Here is a 20,892-nt window from a genome sequence, read left to right on the forward strand (position 1 = left end):
CGCCGCATCGCTCTCTTTACTCGCGTTCTTGAAAATGTCTTGTCAACTCAGTTGACGTGTTTTAAGATTGGCGACTCAGTCCTCTTTTCCGCATCTCCCTGCTATTTTGCATATTCCTCAGCATGTCTAGTTGAGTCATGATGTCTGATGTTCTATTCCTGGCGTATTGCATCTTTCTCTGAAAATATAAAACACGTCAGGGTGCCCCCTGCGCTCGACAAACAAATATTCCATCTCCCACTTTTCCTGAAATTGTCTGTGCTCATTTCCAGCTTTCTCTCTCTTTACGGCGGGTTTTGAGAAAAACATGATGAGGTGACAGGGTATATTTCCTTCCTCGTGGTGTCTCGCGAGAATCCTGTTTCAACCAAATGACTTAAGTTTCAAATTTGAATTGCCTAACTTGTCAAACAATGCCACCAAAAATGGTAACAAGTCTGAGTTATGGAAGTCCAGAAGAGATTTCAAAGAGTTGACTGTAAGGGATAAAGGGGGAGAAAAAAAAGGTTTTGTGTGTGTGTGTGTTGTTATTATTATCAAATATTTATTACGCTACAGCTTGTGGACCCTGTGTTTCTTTTTAATTTTTTAAAAATAATTTTAATTAAAAAAAAGTCACCTTAATACATATATTCACTTCCTGTTCTTGGTGCTGAACTCGGGAGGCAGCTTGGAATTTTAGCTCACTGATTGGTCAGCGCTCTGTGCTCCCGAATTGGGGGGACGCGGCGAGAGTAAAACACCACCATCCTCCGTCCCCGTCGGTCCTCGTCCTTTTAAAGCGGTCCATCCCCCATGTGCCTTCAAAAGAAAAAAAAAAAATCAATCAATCACATAATTACCAATGAAATTTGCTTGACCTACACTGGCGAATTGTTTGCTTTTTTTTTTTTCTTTTTATAAATATTTTTTTTCATCTGTCGCTTTGTCTTGTTTTTTGTGCACTCTTCACACTTCTTTTCATTGTGAATTTTCTCCAATGCACAACAAACATCCTGTTTCATAGTCCTACTTTTTCAATGCATCTCCTCTGCTTTTACTCTCCTGCAATAAAGCTGTTCGATTGGTTTACAGGTAAGCCAGGTCATCTGTTCTCCGGATAATAGCAGACACCACCACACGCACAAAAAGATGCATTACCCTTAATCCTAAATTTCAGGCTGTATTTTATTTTATTTTTTTTGCTTTGGCCACAGGGCCTGCGTTTGGAAATAAGTTGGAGGATAAAATAAAGTTAAGAGAGACAGATGAGGAAGGTGAATGTTTTGGAAATGGAGGTCGGCTCATCATGAAGATGAACGAGAGCAGTTTTACCCTGCATTACATATATATATATATTATTTTTTAATCAAAGAGAAGAAAATAACAGAGGAAGAGGAGGGTTGATCGAAAAAGAATGATTTTTTTTGTCCTCTTTTTGACCTGTTCCTTGCAATGTTGTCACATTCATCAAATCCAATGCCCACTCACAACTTTAGGTACATTTGCACAATTTCAGTTTTATCTGAAATAAGGTAACATGATATTAAGCTATAATGATCTTTTAATACAATTTCCTAAAGTCTCTTTTTTCCCGCGCTAGTTAAAAGATGACTAACTCAAAATTTGTCTCAATCTTTTCAAGCTCAAGCATCATGTAAATGTAACGTAACGTCATTTGTGCACATCTGTTACTGTGAACAAACATTTTACGATGCTGTTGCTAAACTGGAGTGCAGGGGGGCATTCGCTACACATGGACCCAATTTGCGCAATATCATACTCATACATATGAAAATCAATACAGTATTAGCACACGACTGAAAATGTCATCCTTCTCCCTCGACAAAGATGAATAGACTTTGCTGGTTCGCCTTCCGCATAGCCTGCTCGAGCCGTTTTCTAATAAGTGGTCACCACAGCTTTAATAATGCAGTACTGGAAAGCTCAGCGAGCGACTGGAAATGGGCATCAATGCACAGAGGAGTGTGGAATAAACTATAGAGGCATCTCATTTGCTAGAGGTGATTTATCAAGACAGCAAGCTGCATCTTTGGACCCTGTGAACCTTTTTGCAATAAATATGTGCACACACACCCACACACACACACACACACGCACGCACACACAACACACTTACAGATTCACAGGTGGACATGTAAAACTATCTGCCCACGGTAATAAAATATAGTCTTTTATTAAAGCAATGGAAGCACAATAATCAATAATACATATCTATTCTTCCAACAGAAAACACACACACACATTATACCAATCTGGCAGCATCTTATAGCAACTGACTTGAATATATTTTAAGATTTGTATTTTGTATTTGAAAAAATTGGCATTATAAAACACTTCATGTTTCCCATTGAAATGAATGGACTTGCCATTAATTTGTTCTAGCCTCACAAAGCTAAAATTGTTTGTTTAATGTGTTTTACAATAAAAACTATTTATTGAGATTTACCGTAATAACGTAATTAAATAGAATGTCAATAGCGAAACTGGTTTTAGCACATTTAAATGGATATTGCTCCTTGTGAGCGCCCCGTGGCCACCTGGGAGCCGGATATTACAGACAAGACACACACGAAGAGGAATTTCACATGTGACTCAGTAAGATGCAGTCATGATCGTAATTTACGACAAAGGATAAAGAATATATATGCCTGTGTGTTATAATGAACGTCTACATGTGTTGCTCCATTGTTTGTATTCAAATATCTGTTGTTTGACAAATCTTAACGCCATGTCACAAAGTCGTGTCATTGTCAACATTTATGGCGTTTTTTGTTAGCATTATGTTAAACGGACTTTTTGAAGGTACAGCTACAAATGTTTGCTATTTTGCAAACTGATGCTGTCATGTGAGTTGACTTCACTGCTCTCACACGGGGCTGAGCTTATTTTTTTGCTCAAAAGTAAAAAAAAAAAAATAAATAAAATAATTATAATAATCAACTCTCCCATTTCCCATGTTGCCTTGGAAACAGCGTTGTGACATGACTACTATATAAATAACAGGGAAAATAAAACATTCAAGGGAACAAATGAACCACCAACATTTGATGAAATGATTCGTTAGAAAATTGCTGGTCTGCCAGAAGAGTTATTGGTTTTCCTGGTTTCTTCATTTCTAATCTAATTTCCAAGTTTAAGAACACAATTGAATAAATGGTTGTGATCATCCTTAATTTCTCTGTTGTCTCTGAATTAGATCTCCCAGATGGTGTCAGAGGCGTCCCGAGAAGGTTTGACCGAGGCTGCCCTGAACCGCTACAACACGCACTCCCCTTCACACACCAACTCACCCTCGCACATTTCGGCGACCACCACCACATCTCAGACCGCCGCTTCGTCTGCTGCCTCCTTTTTTGCAAGGTAAGATGCATCACAAAACCCCCAACAAAAAGCCACAGAAAAGTGAAGAATTTCTGAAATGTCATGCAAAATGGCGGTTGAACGTGACACTCGGCCAATAAGATAAGACTGTTGAAGATAAATAATTGATGACTAAGGATGGGAAGCTCCAAATGAACACTAAATAATAAATGGTAACAAAGTCTGAGATTATGTCATCAAAGCAGCCCAGGCAACGTTGAATTTCACATTGAGCGAGCAATACAAATATAGTACTTCTATAAATACAGCTAAAGGGCACTCTCGTGTTTATTGTCCTTTTTTTCTCCAGTCTATATATTACTGACATGCTCCTTCAGTGTAACCTTCTTAACCCTCAAAGTGTCATGAGCAGCTTGTAAATTCAAGCGGAACTCACATAAACACGCAATCATGCTGTCTTTCTTCGTTTTCCTTCTGTCACCTTTGAACTGGGAGGAAACCAGGCCCTTTTACACGAACGCACGCACGGTCAGACACATCTGGCTGACATTCCGACCAGGCCCAACAAGCTTTCTTTGGGCTCACTGACAAGCATCAGCATCGACGGCGAAACAACATGGACTGCGGTTGGCGTAATGCGCGCAGGTGTCATGTGTGGTGTTGTGTATTTGGCTTCTCTTTGTTGTCGTATAATTGGATTGTGTATATTGTGACGGGTTCTCTTTAAGACGTCAAACGGGACAAAGTGGTTGCTTTGTTCCAAATGTGACCTTCACGAATATATTGCATTTGCTTCGCACATCAGACACCTCTATGTGCATGTGTGTGTCAAAAGCAGTGTTGGGGGTAACGCGTGACTGTAATGTATAATATTACATTTCGGTAGTAACAAAGTAATATAATATTACTCTTAATATTTTTGTAATATTATTACAGTTTCAAATTTGGGTCTATTTATTATTTCAATTATTTTTGTTCAATTCACCTCGAACCTTTTTCTCCATGTAGTAAAGAAAATTACGATTAACTGAACTATGCATTATTTAGATTTTTTTTTTTAAGAAAAAGAAAATTCACAAATACATATTTTTTTTCTTTTATTACACATGCCCTATCTTTAAATCCATGCATCTACATACTTGTTTTGTTAAACCAGTTATGAATTATTCTTCATCCATCACTTATAGCAGGGGATGGAAAAATCTTTGGATTGGTGGGCCACAATGGGTTCTAAAATTTGACAGAGGGGCCAGACCAGGAGATGGATGGAGTATTTTGGTAACCTGATCGCATCAGAGAAAATTTTTTTAATTTTAAATGAAAATGAACAAAAGCATTACAACAAAATATCTGTCTTTGACACATCACAGTATTTAGAAAATCAAACATTAACATGGTTTATTCATTTAATTTTTTTTTAACTCGGCGGGCCGGATTAAAACATTTAATGGACCGCACGTGGCCCCCGGACCGTAGTTTGCCCACGCCTGATATACAGTCTGGAATTATTTATTTACAGGACAAAATATCAGTTACATTAAAAACAAAATCTTATTGCTACAAATATTTCTATTACAGCCCACACTATAAAGTTCAATATCCTCATTCCAAGTTAACTCGCGACAGGATGGAAGAAAAATCTGCATTTTACTTTTTAAATCATAAATAAAATCATAATAAACAAATCAGTGATTTAAAAAAAAAAGTAACTTGAATGTAACTTAAACTTGAGTAACTCTACAAAGACAATATCATTGTAAAGAAACGTATTACTTTCACATGCAATTAACTAGTCATATGTAATAAATTACATTTTAGAAGTAGCGTGCCAAAAATTGGTCACAAGGCTAATTGTGAACACAAAAGTGTTTACGCAGTCCTTTTTGCTGGTTTCGTACGCTCGATGCAGCCATGCAGGCCTGCTAAATCCCATGGCGGCCATGCTCTTTACCCTTAGACGTGGACTGCATGCAGACACCCCTATTAGACACACTCACTCACACACACACCCCCCCACACACACCCCCTCACACGCGCTCACACACACACATGCTAAATCCCAATGTCCATTTCCTTGCTCAATGCCATTGTCCTGCCTTCATTCATTTCTCTTTTTCTCATTCCTTGGTTCTTTTCTTCCTTCTAAGTGCCTCTCACAATCCTCCTGACTCCACACTGACCTCTTCCATCCTCCATGCCGCCGTTAATGCGTGTATGACTAATATCTTTCATTAGTGCCAATGGCTCCGTGAATACAGTATGTCACTCTTACACCGTGGTGGCGCTCTGTCGTTTCCACCCCCCGCGCGCTGCAGTGGCCCTCTGGGGACGTTGGGTAAAAAGATGGAGACATGCTGTAAATGCTAGGTGTGTGTGCGTGTGTGTGTGTGTGTGCGTTCCTACTGGGGGAAGGGAGTTTCTATCAGTGCAGGAATTTTATACTGCATGCTCTGGCGATTGCTTCTTTGGGGATTTGTGTGGTCGGTGTGCATGCATAGCCGGAGGTACTGGAGTAAATGAATTGGTCCCAAGAGACTTGGAGAATTGGAAAGGTGTTGTTATTTTGGAAAAGAGAACAGCTAAGAGTGAGGGGGAGGCTCATGCCGCTTTAATAGTTAAATGACTCTTCGTTGTGAATTTAGTCGTGAATCACACACACAATGTTGAAGATGGAAAATCTAGAAATGGCTTTTAGTTAGTCAACGTCCTAATCTGTGATCAAGTGCACACAATAATAAGAACCTATACAAGAGCTGTACCAAAAAACATGTACCTCCCACGCACGTCACAAATAGTATGTGAAAAATCGAACAATGTGACACAAAATTCATGCTACCATTTCCAATTGGAATTTTTGACAGAATTTTATTTGATTCATTTTTTTCAGACTAAAATATCTGTGACTTTGAGCATGTGTGGCTTTAACTTTGTTATTACCTTTTTTAAGTGTGAAATGATGTCGAAATTAGGACATTCTCTGTCTTTTATGCACAATTTCCTCCTGGTTCATGCTCATCATGCCATCTTATGTCAGATGATGGCGTGAGTCGACACTAATATTAATTTGTATGTGAAAAATAATCTCTGGTTGAGATTTTGCTTTGACTTTTTTTTTTTTTTACGCAACCCTGAAGTGAGGATGATAAGTTCAGAAAATGGATAAAATGAATTATTCAAGTTGTACGATGACATCGTTTCAGTCCTACTTGGGTAATGGTATATTTGCGAGAGCCTTCCCCTTAGAGGCGTTTACACATAGCATCGGGGTAATGCGATACTCTGCTGCGATATATAAACCCACAATATAGTCCTCACTTTTTTGCATTTGCCAGAGTGTACTTGCAATTTCGTTTAATAATTTTGAAGACATGGTTGCACGGAAGGTGCGAGAGTCACTGAGGGGAGGAGAGACGAGAGCGCCACAAGAGGATAAAGAATAATTGGGGAGAGAGGATTAAAATGCAGGGGCAGATCTGGTGGTTGATTGCGATGTGAGAGGGATTGAAGCGAGAAGGGGGGGGGGGGCAGCCGAGAAGTGAAGGATGGAGACGAGTGGAGGAATGAATAAAGGGAATGGCGGATGGAGGGTTGTCTATGAAAAAGGATGGAGGCCGGCTGAGAGAGGAGGTGCTGATGGATGTGGGGAGGCAGTCGATGGATAGAAAACAAGTGCCCTTCATTTTAGAGTTAGATTGGAATAGATCCACTCAGCCAAATCCCAGGGCTCTTGTCATTAAACGCTGCCAATTAGATGTAGAATAGATGTGGGCAGAACACTTATACACACACACACTCATAGAATGTCTTATGACTATTTGTCAAACTGATGGATTTGACAAGGCGATTATAGGTAAGTGATGCCCCGACGTGAAAGGGAATGAACAGTTCTGTGACTGCATGTCGATCATTTTAGTGCAGCAGTTCATTCAATAGAAAACATCAAAATGTCATACCTAGGGGCAATTTAGAGTGTTCAATCAACCTGACATGCATGTTTTTGGAATTTGGGAGGAAACCCATGCAGGTACGGGGAGAAGATGCAAAGTCCACACAGGAAGGCCGGAGCCGGAATCGAACCCACGACCTCCGCACTGTGAGGCCAACGTGGTAACCAGTCGAGCACCGTGCTGCCCTCATTTTATATATAATTATGTAAATTATTTCAGGAATTACAACCGTTAAATCTGACTAATCCCAGCAGATAGGCTTTGAAAAAGACATCATCATATCATGCTTAGAAACATTCTATACCGCAATATGTTAATTTTGGTTGCATATTTGTGGACAGACTTTTTGCGAATGAAATGATGCACCTTCCAAATGTTCTTGAAGAAAATAATGCGTCAAATGGCCCACATTCAATTTCCATTCCAGATTTCTGGTTCCGTTGCTTCTTTCTCTCCATTATTTCCACACTAGAGCCACTTGGCCATCTCTTCTACCTTGCGCTTATCTCAGTAACCCGCTGCACTTAATTGAAAGCCAATGGAGTGAGATATAGCTCTTTGACCGAGCGTCCGTGAGGCCAGGAGGTCCTCTCGCTCGCTCTCCCCTCACGTTAATATGTCTGAAGAATGACAAATCGCAGGACAGCGACACAGACAGCTTCAAAAGCACAATTACTCCATAATAATGTTCATATTCAGCCTTTTGTAAATTAATCAACCACCACCAATTCACAAATGACTTACTCATTTTTTTTCATTAACAGTCTCAATCTCCCCCCTCGGCCGCGCATGAAAAAGATTTATTTCATTTAGTTAATGCAATTTGTAAAGAAATATTGTGAAATAAAATGATCGATAAATTAGGGCTGCACTTTTGCTGCATGTTTTTTTATTATATTTCTTTCATTAGATAATACTGTCATTTCTTAAGATATATGTTAAATATGACAATAATTAATCATAATTCCAATATAAAAAAAAATGCAAAGCACATTTTTCCACTATTGTGAAGCCCTAATTTAATTTAGTTTTTTAAATATATTTATACATGTATAATTAGTAATTTGTTAAATTTGTTCATCCATTTTTTAATGTGATTCTTAGTAGCGCTGCAGTTGAGCTGCCGCCTATTCAAGCTGACATTTGACGAGAGGTGGGGTACACCCCCAGATTGGTCGCCCACCAGTTGCAGGACACAAAACAGACAGGAAACCATTCACAAGCACATTCACACCGGATAATTTAGAATATGTGAGGAAGCCGGAATTTTTAGGGGAAACGACTGCCAGCACGGGTCGAACATCCAAACTCCACATAGAAGACCCGAGCTGCAAATCAGAACTTTAGAATTCTGATGCAAATATGGTCACCACTGTGCTGCCTTTAAAATAAAATCCCATTGTATTCTGTTTGGGAGAAATAGTCAAATAGCTAAAAAATGATGTCGGGGAAGAAGGAGGGATTTAGAAGTGGAACTTTAAAAAGAGAGAACAAAGGAGACGAATAGATGCAGCAGAAATGTAAATATCATTTTTAGTGGCTCCCTTTGAGCAAAACGCTGCAGGGAATTGAGCAACAAGTAAGCAAATGAGCCACTCCCCATCCAGATGTTGCTACTTATGTAAACAACGGTGTGTGTGCGTGTGTGTGTGTAGCTCCAGTCTGCAATTAGCATTTCCGTCCAACTTTAAGGATGCCATTGTAGATTCATGTTAGCAAGCAGAACTTCATCTACTGAAAACATCAATTATGGCTTGAATGAGTCGACATCACTAACATCTGTCGCCTTTCATGCGTTTGTTTCCCCGTCAGAGCTGCACAAAAACTGAATCTAACTTCCAAGAAGAAGAAATTGAAGGCTGCCGCGACCGTGCAGCTGCCCGTGACATCATCCTCGCCAACATGCGACGGTCAATTGTTCCCCACCAATTTCAGCTCCGCCCTTCTGGCAGCCCCGCCCCCGGCCCCGCCCTGCCTTCTCCGTGCGGCCAATAAGATCAAAGACACACCTGGTCTAGGAAAGGTAAGAGATGATGATTATCTTTCACTAAAACTAAATATGAATACAAATATTTTACATGAACTATCATTTTAAAACTTGTTTTCATTTTTGCACATTTGTCATTATGATTATAATTCTTTTATATTATTTTTACACGCCAGTTTCATATTTAAGCGTGAGCCAAAATGTACAGTAAAATCATTTTGGAAATTTGGGTTGTAGAAAAAAAAAAAATAAAAACATGTCTGCGTCTTTTATTTTAAAGGGCTTGATTTTTATCATTCTTACACAAATATTTCAGACTCAGTGCTTGCCCACCCATCAAATGCAAAATAATTCTTGATGATTGGGGTATTTTGATGAAAGTAAGGAATTTTAAATACCAAGAAAAAGTGTCCGCTTTAAATTATTCAACATTCATGAATTGGTTCTTCTTGAATTACGTTATATTTTTATTTTATAGGAATAGAAAAGTTTTTTTTTCTTTTATACATTATAATAAGTATACCTGTATTTATCTATGCATTGATTATTAAAAAAAAAGTTTTGAAAAAGGCAAACTTTACCTGGTTATAGTATTGCTACTACAAGTTTCAATGACACGTTCGTAGCAAAATGTTTCACAATACTGTCCTTAAACTGGATACTTTTCTTCCGTGTCACCTGTGCCGTATCTGACCAAAAATATTATGTGTAATGGTTACCACGGTAACACATCTCAAGCTGACAAAAGTAATCTATCATCCTAGCCAGCGCTTGATGAAATGTGTGTGGGCGTGTGTGTGGGGGTGTGTGTGTGTGTGTACGTGTACGTGCCGTGGATGCGGTTGGGGGCATTCACGCTGCTGAAATGTGTGCAATATCGATTGTCCATGTAATGAGTTTTTAGTGCCCCTCCCCCCCTCCACAGTTTTGGCCTCACTGACTGTTCCACGTGTGTAAGTGCGTTTTGAGTGTCGACACGACAAAATGAAAATGTTTGATAAAACTAGACGTGAAACAGACGCTGTCTATTATGATACAGAGACACAGAGAGCACGTCCCCGCCATGTCGAAGCACACTCAAGCGCCACAAAACGAAAATGGAAGCAAACACGCCTTACTTACTCATGCTCCACTTCTGCAAGGTTTTCTCAAAGCATCATGGCCCAGAATCTTTTATCTCACAGCAACTTTCTCCTTCATATCCGTATGGCTAGGAATCAAAACAACAAATGACTAATTAATGCTTTAACGACCGTCTCAATGTCATTCTCAGGGTTCAGAAGCAAAATGTCACCCATTGTTTGATCTCAACAAGAGAGTCTTGCAGATCCCAGCACCGGCGTGGTTTATTTAATTGTCGTTACGTCACCCTGATGTCTGTAAGCAAAATGAGGTTTGAAAATGACCTTTGAAATGTCAAATGAAGAGCTCCCTCCTTTCGTGCAATCAATTAATGCTCACTTTTGAGCCTCCATTTGAGTTCATCTCCATATGGAAGTGACAGATGTCTTCTCAGTTATCAGGAAGACACGTACTTACACACACACACACGTTCTGTCTCGTTGCCTCGCAATTCAACCAAACTGGCTCTGCTTATTGCTTCTTTCTAGTTATCACAATAATCCATCCATGCATCCCATCTATTTTCTATTCCAACTTTCCCAATTACAATTTTGTCTGAGTTTGAGCTGACTTAATGTGAGAGCCAATCGCAGAACACACGTAGACAAACAACCATACACACTCACTACTCACGTTCAAATTCACATTGATGGACAATTTAGAGTCTTCAATAAAGTTGAAGCATGTCTTTAGGATGGAAACCAAAGTACCTGGGAAAACAAAAAACAAAAAACAAAAAACATGCGGCGGGGACGTAACAACGGCCAGTCAAACCAAGATCACCAAAAGACAAAGGATGTATTTTTTTTTTAAAGTGGATTTAAAACAAAAAATAAATAATGTTCACTGTTGCGCAAGGTGTACAATAACTGTCATTGTCAATGAAAATTCAAACAACAATTATTGATAAAATTGACTTGGTAGTCATGTGACATTTAAATGACAATGCATTCAACGTGAGGATATTTGAGATGCTTTTAGCAATCATCTTCCCGTTCTTTGACTGCATTATCAAATTTTGGCAACAGAGACTCTCAACACTTTACTTTTTAGCCACAGGTAATATCAGAATCAGAAAGTATGAAATGATAGTGACGTATAAAGCATCAAAAAGGACATTTTTGATCAGTAGTTACATCTGCAACATTGCAAGGCCATTCAGCTGCATTTCAACTTTTGAGGTGGAACTAAATTAGTTGCTAATGGTCAACCACTCATGTCAGTTCAGTCGCATCTCTCTGTTGAGCCTTATTTGTGTTTGTCTTTGACATAGTTGTGCTCAATCCACCCCGACTTTGATTCAAATGATAATCGTCAATGTCTGCTTGTGGTTATTCTCAAATATTGTGTGCTCTGGATAAGACGTTATAGCTCTGATGTAGAATTTAAAATTGTAGTGAATCTCAGCGAGCGCCATATCCCGCTGTTTCGCAACATAACAAGCTTGTGTGATACAAAATCAATCAGATCTCGCCGAGAGCTAATCAAATATACACGCGCGTACACACGAAAATGACCGGGGTGACATTTCTCCAGGAAAAATGTCATCAACTGTGGGGGTCGGCTCCCCCTCCTGCAATGGCATTTGCACACATGCACACCCGACAACCCTGCACCTTGCAGTGCCACATTTCATGGGATTACATTGTACAATGAAAGATGTTCAACGAGCAGCAAATCTCCCAATAAAAAACTACAAGATACATTTTGCGCGACAGGCTTAGTTTGCAGGCCCGATTTTACTATGGCAGAAAACAGATTGAGACGTCACAGTTAAAGTCGGGGGGAAATCAGCCTGCGTTGGTCATGTGTGTGGGCGTGCGCACATGCATGTATGTCACAAGGAGATGAAGCCTGCGTCCGTCCGGAGATGTCAAATTAATCCGAATCCCTTGGAGGACTCTCCTGACCGGCGTGCGTATCTCACCTTCCCTTGTGGTATTGTTACGGTCCATGATGTCGTATAGGTCGTAGGTGCCTCCTCACTTCACCGTAATTAAAACAAACAGCTGGGAGCCTCTCAGTGAGGAGCACAAGGGGCACCTGTGTATCAGTCAAGGAAATTAAGTTATACAAAATGATTACATTGCAAAGTGACTGTCATCATGTTATGCAAAAAAAATTAAATAAATTATAATAATAAAAAAATTAATAAAATGATATATATATATATATATATATATATATATATATATATATATATATATATATATATATATATATATATATATATATATATGGTGGATTTGTGGTTAGCACATCTGCCCCACAGTTGTGAGGGTTCAAATCTCGACTCAGGTCCTCCCTTTGTGGGGTTTACATGCTTTCTGGCTACTCCATCCTATCATTCATTCGCCTAATTAGAAGCAGTATAGAAAACGGTTGAATTGGTGGTTTACTGCGTCGTAAGCTTTTTTTAAAAAATATTTTGCCACATGAAAGGGTCAATATATTAGCATAAACTGAGCATTATCTTTGTGAAATTATTGTAGGTCCTGATGTCCACTGATGTTCATCTTTCCCTATATTCCCAACTGTAAATCAAAGCATGACATAATCTTCATTTGACACCAAATACTAATTACGTCCCATGGACAGAATGAGTTTGCCTAATGAGTTTGAATATTCATATCAGACGGTTATTTTATACAAATAAAGAACAAGCTGGTCCAGGAGAAATACGAATATAAAAATCAGTTATAGTGGAAGGAGATTTAAAAGGAGGAGGAGGGGCGGGGGGGTTGAAGGGTTAAACTTCTTGATTCTTATCCTCAAGCTCTCATCCTTTCATCCATGCTCATCTCCATTTCTCAATGTTTTCAATGACTAGAGGACAGAAACACTTTTTTTTTCCATCCCATCTCATGTATGCACTTCACATTTTGCATGCACAAGCGGCTTGAGTCTTGACCTTGGGGCGAAGATGATACTATGACAGCTAATCAATTTTTAATAGCAGTGGTGATCCCTCTCAGTCAGCAAAGTGTGTGTGTGTGTGCATGATCTATGTGTGCGCTCTCATGCCTGTAAATGAATGAGTGAGTCTGTTTTGAGACTGCTGTGTTCCACCTTGTAGATGAAATATTCATGTACTCGGTGCTGACAGCGGTGGAGCACGTTATTGACACGCGCGCACACAAACACACAAACATCAGACAACATCAGACTGATACTTGTGTCATTTGCGTAGATTTTTTTTTTCATTAAAAAACAAATCTAGTGATGATTTTATCACATTTTTCCATATTGATACACATATGAAACCATAATGATTGACAGATTTTTTTTAATATGCATTTTAAAAATTTACTAGGTATGAGAGAAAAAAAAAATCCTGCACTGGCGTCATAAAAGATATATTTCAAATCCGTATTACAAACTACGTAGTTTCCACTTAAGTGTGGGCCAGCGCATTTCCAAAGAGATCTTGTAGCATTTGCTTCATTCAGTGCGTGAGAAGAGGTAACATCCATGGCAGAGCAACTCATGGCTTCTTCACCACTGAGCATCTGACAGTTCCTGGCTGATACTCTACTCGGCCAATCTGATTCCGTGGGATATTTTTCCTCTGACCCCCAGATTATGGGATTTGAAGACATGAATGACATCAAGATGGCCATCATGACAGAGATGTGCAAGATGTCTGAAGAATTTGTCTAAAAATGAATGAAGGCGTAGAAGATAAGGCGAGGAAGATGCCTTAGACTTCATGAGAATTACTTCAAAAGACTAAATTTGGAGTTTGGATTTAAAATTAGTTTTTTGTGATGCCATTCCTGAAACTTTTCTGACATACCTTGTAAAAAATTGAGATTTTTAATCTTGCTGTACTTAACAAACTAACTAATTAACTGTAACGAATCAACTAAAGAATAGATGAAAAAAAATACATAAATGAAAAGCAACATCAGAAAGTCAAGGTGCTAGCTAACATACGCTTATGAAATGATATGTTCCAAACAATAATAAGCATGGATTGTGGAGTCACGTGCTATCCAATGGGAAATAAATAAATTAAAAAAAAACAAAAAAAATTAATCTGCAGAGCTGGGATGAATTTCTAAAATGAGAGTTTACTTAAGGAACTTAATATGATGCTTGTGTCATAGGACCGTATCACTGCAGTTCCTCAGAGCCAATTAAGGAAGCGTGTCAGCCACCTATTGATTTTCTAGCCAATAATAGTCTCGCATGGTGGCAAAAAAGTGTCACACATTTTTTTTCCCCATCTTTTCAGGATTGTTTATCACATTCAGCGGAAGTTACTTCCTCAAAGTGGTTTAAGGCATCACTTCATGTGTATTGTTGCATAAAAGGAAGAATATGAATATAATCATCCAAGACTTTTCCAACCAAGATTACACATTCAGATCTCATGAACCTGCTCTTGTAAGAAAGTACCGTGATAATACGCAGGCAATAACTGTGAGCTACTGAGCACTTTATGCCGCCTATACCCTCCTGATGAAGTTATACAAGATAACATTTAATTTTTGAGTCAAGTGTGGGAGTGAATTATAAACTGCTTAATAAAACATTTATAGACACTATGGAAACAATATAAGCAACATTTATAACAAAATAATTAATTTAGTATTGATAAATTCAATGGGGTGTCCATTGTGGTGGCAAAACTTTGGTTGGGCGTGGCAACTGCCACCCCTTGCCACCCTGTAAAACTGAAAAAAATTAAATAAAATTTCACATTAATGTGCCATCAAGTGTAGTAGTTAGCTAGTTTCGGCTCCATAAACTCACAAATATTATATAATATATAAGTAATCTAAAGGTAAAACAATTCAAGTTTAAATTATATTAAATTAATAAATATAAATTAAATGATGCATAGTTTGCATGCTCAGTTTGATTTTAAATGCGTGCAACTGGGTACAGTGCTTATCTTTTTTTTTTCTTTAAACAAAATGGAAGGATGTTTTAAAGCTCACGAGTGACATTGTTTTATCACGGGTCAGGACTACTTTCATTAAGTTAATTCAAAAAAATGATTTCAAAAATACAATTGCCCATCCGCAACGCATGCCTTTCAAAAGTTCATTTGTATTGTGCCTATTCAGCATTTGCAACAGGGCTTGATAGGTAAACCTATCAAATAAATAACTGTGGAAGCCATTAGTTCAGAGTGCTGTGAAAAAGAGATGACACATGGGAAAGATGGAGGGAATGTCCATTTTGAGCAAGTGTTGTTCTTTCACCTGCTCTCCTCTTTTTTCAATAACCACAACAAAGAGTCCATTAGCATTGTGCTCGCTTCTCAACAAAGTGTGCCGACATGAAATTGACTTTGGCTCTTGGCCCTCCCACATGCTGTATCGATCCATACCGATGTGGAAGTAGGCCAAGAATCCTTTGAGAATAGTGTAAGGTTTCAAAACACACACGCAAGCATAACTTTACCTCACTCTGGTAAAGTCTCAGGACCATTTGGTGCGTTGGTCACCAATTAGATGGATTGTTACGGTATACAACGGGGGGAACCAACGGATTCATAATCATCTACTTGATTTCATGTCAGTGAAAAGACGCAAAAGAACGGCAAATTTGCTGTCTTGCATACACTTGCTAGGTTTGCGTTTTTATGATGCTATTTCTATCTATGCTAGTAACGTTTATATTGTGAAAACTGCTAGCAAGATTTGGATGTAGCGTTACTACACAACCAGTCCTTTGACACATTTCTGTGATTAAGTAATTTTGACATGACTCAAAGGGCACATATTGAAAAATGTCGCATAAAGTTATATTTGGATCTCAAGAGTGCCTGCAGAGTAACCATCAAGTTGGAACGTACACAACCAATGAACAGTATTTGTATACCGTCATGTAATTCTGGCATGATTGCAATGTCACAAAATAATCCCTCCACTTTACAGTGTTTCTCAATCAGATTTTTATTTGATTCGATTTATATCATGTCAAGCTCGAAGACAAGTGAAACTGCAGTGTTCACGATCGGGAATTGGATCAGCCACAAGCTTAGCCAACACAGCCACTTTAAAAACTACATCTACCAAAGTTCCAAACTGACCATTCAGTGTATCCTCCTGCTCTGGTTCTGACGCTTGATAATGCAAAAAGTTGTACCATTGTTGGCACACCCCGCAGCAGAGGGGGGAGGGTGAGCAGTAACCTAAAAACTGGGCTATTTAAAGTGAGTGATAAGTGAGCTGTAATTCTTAATTCTCGCAGTATTTTGACAAAAGTGTGTGCAGACACCTGGGAGCTGTTTTGATATGTGCAAAATTACACTATATGTCTCCCTTAATTAAAGAAAAATGCCCAGTGGAATACATTGCCCAGCATGCCTTTCTCATTATCTGAGTAAAGGCAGCATTTTCGATTTTCGTGCTTGTATTGGATTTCATTAGATTATGGATGTGTGCCTAATTTTGTGGCTGCTGAGTGGGGCTTGATCTTCCGGGTTCATGTTTTTGATTCTTTTAAACAAGGACTGGTTTTCCCCACTACGTGAAGGAACTGACACGCCGAGGCCTCGTGGACCGTATCCACCACTTATTTACTCACTCACTCTCAGACAAGAGAAGGAAAAAAGCTCTCAAGAGGAGGGAAGATTTTATGAGTTACGCCTTGTAAAGCGTGCAACAGTAAAATCCTTCCCCCAGGCTCTCACTGATGTGATGGGCTCTTTTATTGGGGTCACGAGAGGGCATGTGGAATCCATGTGTGTGCTGGAGTATGTTACAGTGTGCGTGCGTGCGTGACATGCAAAATGTTGACCTGGCACTGAGCCTCTGCTCGGTTCACCTTGGTCACCAAGGTTGCATATTTATTGTTTCACAGGTGAGTGTGAAGCCTCATATTTAAATTGATAATTATTTTCATGTGAGGGAGACTCAAACACACACTCACGTACACACTTATAGGCATTCACACACAGTTTATTGAACCAGCTCTCTTAAATGGCCCATGGTCATTTAATGATGCAACCAAAGGAAAGCCTGTTAATATGTTATTAGATGTGAGTGAGAGAGCGAGAGATGAATGTGCACATAAACAGCAACACACTGTGTGCTAAGGCCTCTTTGGATTTTATATCCCCCTTTGTACAATATGGGATACATAATATATTTTTATATTAGTTACCAGGCACCAGAGAGGCTTTTATGCTTTTACACTTCATAACTTTGTTGTCATTTAAGATGGGGTTGCTCAGCGAAGCGTGACCTTGGAACGGCTCCCTTATTGTTTTTGTACCTCGGTTGTGAAATTATGCGTTAAAAATAAATAAAAAGTTGGTTTATATTCATAGAAGGTAGCCATGCGCATAATTTTGATTAGTTGATCGTTAGCCTCTCTGACAATTGTGTGGGAATAATTGTTGATTAATCATGTTTTTGAAGCTATTGAGGCAACATGGAGTGCAGTACTTGGTTCAACCAGCAGTGATGCTGTTGATTCATCTGACTTAGTTTGAAATTTAATTACATCGACACGTACATTTTTCTTGGCTTTTTATTCCACTTAAAATGCATAAAAAACCCACATTTTTTTTAAATCAGTGATGCAAGTAAATTTTTCCCAATTTTTTTTTTATTTTGCTGATTCTTAATTTGTCCCTTTTTTTCTGTAGCACATTGCGTATTCATAAAAATAAATAAATAAATAAATAATAATAAAAATAATATATTTATAAATATTTATAAATTAAAAGTTAGGTTAACCACCAGATGGAATTTCTGAAATGTCAAAGCTATAAATTACAATGCATGGTAAAATCCATTGACCGGCACCCAGCCGAGGGTGGAGTCTGCTATTCAATTTAAAATTAGATGGCTCCAGCTCCCCACAACCCTCGACAGGGATAGGTGGTACAGTAATATATGTTTTATAAACAAAGTAATGCCAAAAATACTATCTGATAAGACAATGGCTCACTGTCAAGATGCTTATAAATATTGAATATTTCCTCTAAAACACTAGTCGCTTTTTTTGCCGCTTTAGTGTATTTTGGAAGATGAACACATACATACACACGTAAATAAAAACTATATGTTTATTTTTAAAGTCAGTAGAGTGCGTTTGTGGCTTCTCGAGCAATCCGAAGTGATGACGCAGCGTGTTGCGCCCTCAGCTATCAAAGCAAACAATGGCAACTGTCAAGTGCTTAAAATGAGGCTGCAAACAGTTTCTGATGGGAGTAGGAGGAATGGAAAAGCTGCTAAGAGGATTTTGACAGTTAATGAGAAGTAAGGAAAGGTGAAGGGAGAGAAAGGGAGACGAGTTGACAATTACGGGATATTTGGAAATTGAAGTCATAAGTGCCAATTGTTTGTGTGTAGCTTCACATTTTGTCTTCGTAATCTCATTAGACAATGAAATATTTAAATTTTTCTAAGAGTGCTTTTTTTTTTTAGAATATATGCGAACATCCAAGAGATGCCCATTGTGGTTTTCTATGCCCATTGATTTTTAATTCTCAATTTCAAGATCTTGCTAAAGACAGGAATTGTCTATTTTTCATTGAATTGTGCAGGCGTACCTAATATTGTGGCAATTGAGTGTTTCCACAACATACTTTGTCAAAATTCAAACCTAATGATGTTTCTTCTTGGCGGCCGTCAGGTGAAAGTGATGGTGCGTGTGTGTCCGGCATCTCAGTCGAACGTGGCGGAGTCCAGTTCTTTCCTCAAAGTGGACCCGAGGAAGAAACAGATCACCATCATGGACCCGTCAGCCAATCAGACGCCAAGCGTCGCCTCACAGAAGAGAGCGGGGGCCAGCCAGGTGCCTCCCAAGATGTTTACTTTTGACGCCGCCTTCCCTCCTGATGCGTCGCAGGTCAGTGGGCAGGCCAAGTCATCGGTACCGCAACCTTACGCCCATCTGTGAATCTATCTCGCTATTCTCCAGCTATCGACTTATCATCGATCCTTTTTTATCCATCTACATGTATTTATTCATCCATCGTCATCCATCCATCTATCCCTCCATCCATCCATTTCTCTGTGTCGCAACGTGAGAATGTTAAATGCTAACCCGACATCAGGTTTTGACTTCAGCTCTAATTGGTACTTCATGATTCTCCTGCCATACCTGTTGCTAGGCGGAAGTGTGCGCAGGAACCGTTGCCGAGGTGATTCAGTCAGTGGTGAATGGAGCAGATGGATGCGTCTTCTGCTTTGGACACTCCAAGCTGGGTGCGACACACACACACACACACACACACACACAGGCAGAAATGTGCTAGACAAAATACAGTGTGCCTCGGCTGGCCCTCATCAATCAGTGCGAGAAAGAAGTAGATTAGTGTGTCTTTCCGGGTTTACTTTGTCACCGTCTTTCCTAATCCTTCCAAAGGCAATCTTAAAAGGGTCGGGATGTCTCACTACAGACTATGTCATAACCAGCATCCATGTTCATTTAGAAAACTCGACACCAAATCCCCCCAAAAAATAATAAATGATATCCCACCAAGCATCCTCATCATGAACAATATTCAAATACAGTAACGTAGGAGGCCTTAACAGTTGTTAAATATTAAATGCAAAGGTATACTTAGAAGTTAATTACAAGTGAGTTGCATTAAGGCAGTGATTTCTTTTCATGGTGCTCAAAATGGGCCAAAAAGTAAAATTTGAACAAAGCGGCGAGCCAGCATTTAATTTATTAAAATATATATAAATATAATTTTTTTATTTAAATTTTTATTATAAGTGGTTTTATTAATGCAATACAATGTTTATTTTTTTTTTTCATTTTGAATGTTACTATTAACATATAGAATGTAAAATGATATACAAGTCATTTGGTTTAGCCTCGCGGGCCAAATATAATTACACGGCGGGCCAAATTTGGCCCGCGGGCCAGAGTTTGACGCCTATGCACGAGCGAGATTACCATTAGTACACTTTAAGAATCTCTGTGCAAGTATATAAATATGCATGATGGACAAGTTGAGGTCGATCCCCGCCCGTGTTAAGAGACTGACTCGTGGTCGTCACTGCTCAGTTGTGCTTGATAAATGATAAGTGAGTCGTTTTTTATTTCGCGCACGAATCCATCAAACAGCAGTAGGCTTTGCTCTTTCAATCAATATTACTGTTCTACGAGGTGATAGCGCGCCGTGCTGACCTCCCTCGTTCGAACGGCTGTTACAACAGATGAGCGTTGATGTCGTCCCCCTACGGCCATCCGGAGTAATGAGGCTGCATTACAAAGGCATTAAGTTTCTCACTAATTAAAATAGGGGAAGTAACACACTGAGCATTTACGGTGGGCTCTGTGGCTGTTGGCTGTAGACACACGCTGGCTCACACAGTCTGCTTTCATAAAGTCAAGTTTTCGACAAACATGGAGAAATGAGTCCATGTCCAAATGTGACTGAATTTATTGGAGGATCTTCAGGAATGCAAATTATTCCGCCTTTGCAGAAATGATGGCCAAGTGTAACTAATTGTGAGATATTGGACAGTATGTTTCTAATTTCCATTATTGTGTGGAGAGGTGTAAAACTGTACGGCAACATACTGGGAC

General features: G+C 39.0%; 1 protein-coding gene and 1 long non-coding RNA gene across 6 annotated transcripts in view; one reads left to right on the forward strand and one right to left on the reverse strand.

The window, feature by feature from the left end:
- LOC148337399 (uncharacterized) overlaps nucleotides 1–3,416 on the reverse strand; it is a 31,680-nt gene extending 28,264 nt beyond the window's left edge. The window contains exons 1-2 of the long non-coding RNA XR_015843226.1: nucleotides 3,294–3,416; nucleotides 638–801 (exon numbers count right to left, since the gene is read on the reverse strand). This is a non-coding gene — a long non-coding RNA (uncharacterized LOC148337399). The remainder of the gene's footprint in view (nucleotides 1–637; nucleotides 802–3,293) is intronic.
- The window catches only part of kif26ba (kinesin family member 26Ba), a 72,333-nt gene that overhangs the window by 32,499 nt on the left and 18,942 nt on the right, over nucleotides 1–20,892 (forward strand). For all 5 annotated transcript variants that reach the window (XM_088296649.1, XM_088296653.1, XM_088296650.1 and 2 more), the window contains exons 4-7: nucleotides 3,200–3,363; nucleotides 9,084–9,294; nucleotides 18,982–19,197; nucleotides 19,463–19,556. In XM_088296649.1, the coding sequence (XP_088152775.1) occupies nucleotides 3,200–3,363; nucleotides 9,084–9,294; nucleotides 18,982–19,197; nucleotides 19,463–19,556 (685 nt within the window). The remainder of the gene's footprint in view (nucleotides 1–3,199; nucleotides 3,364–9,083; nucleotides 9,295–18,981; nucleotides 19,198–19,462; nucleotides 19,557–20,892) is intronic.

The sequence above is a fragment of the Idiotropiscis lumnitzeri genome, chromosome 5 (genome assembly GCF_059441095.1).
Source record: "Idiotropiscis lumnitzeri isolate Australia: NSW breed Sydney's pygmy pipehorse chromosome 5, RoL_Ilum_1.0, whole genome shotgun sequence".
In the NCBI taxonomy this organism is placed as follows: Eukaryota; Metazoa; Chordata; class Actinopteri; order Syngnathiformes; family Syngnathidae; genus Idiotropiscis; species Idiotropiscis lumnitzeri.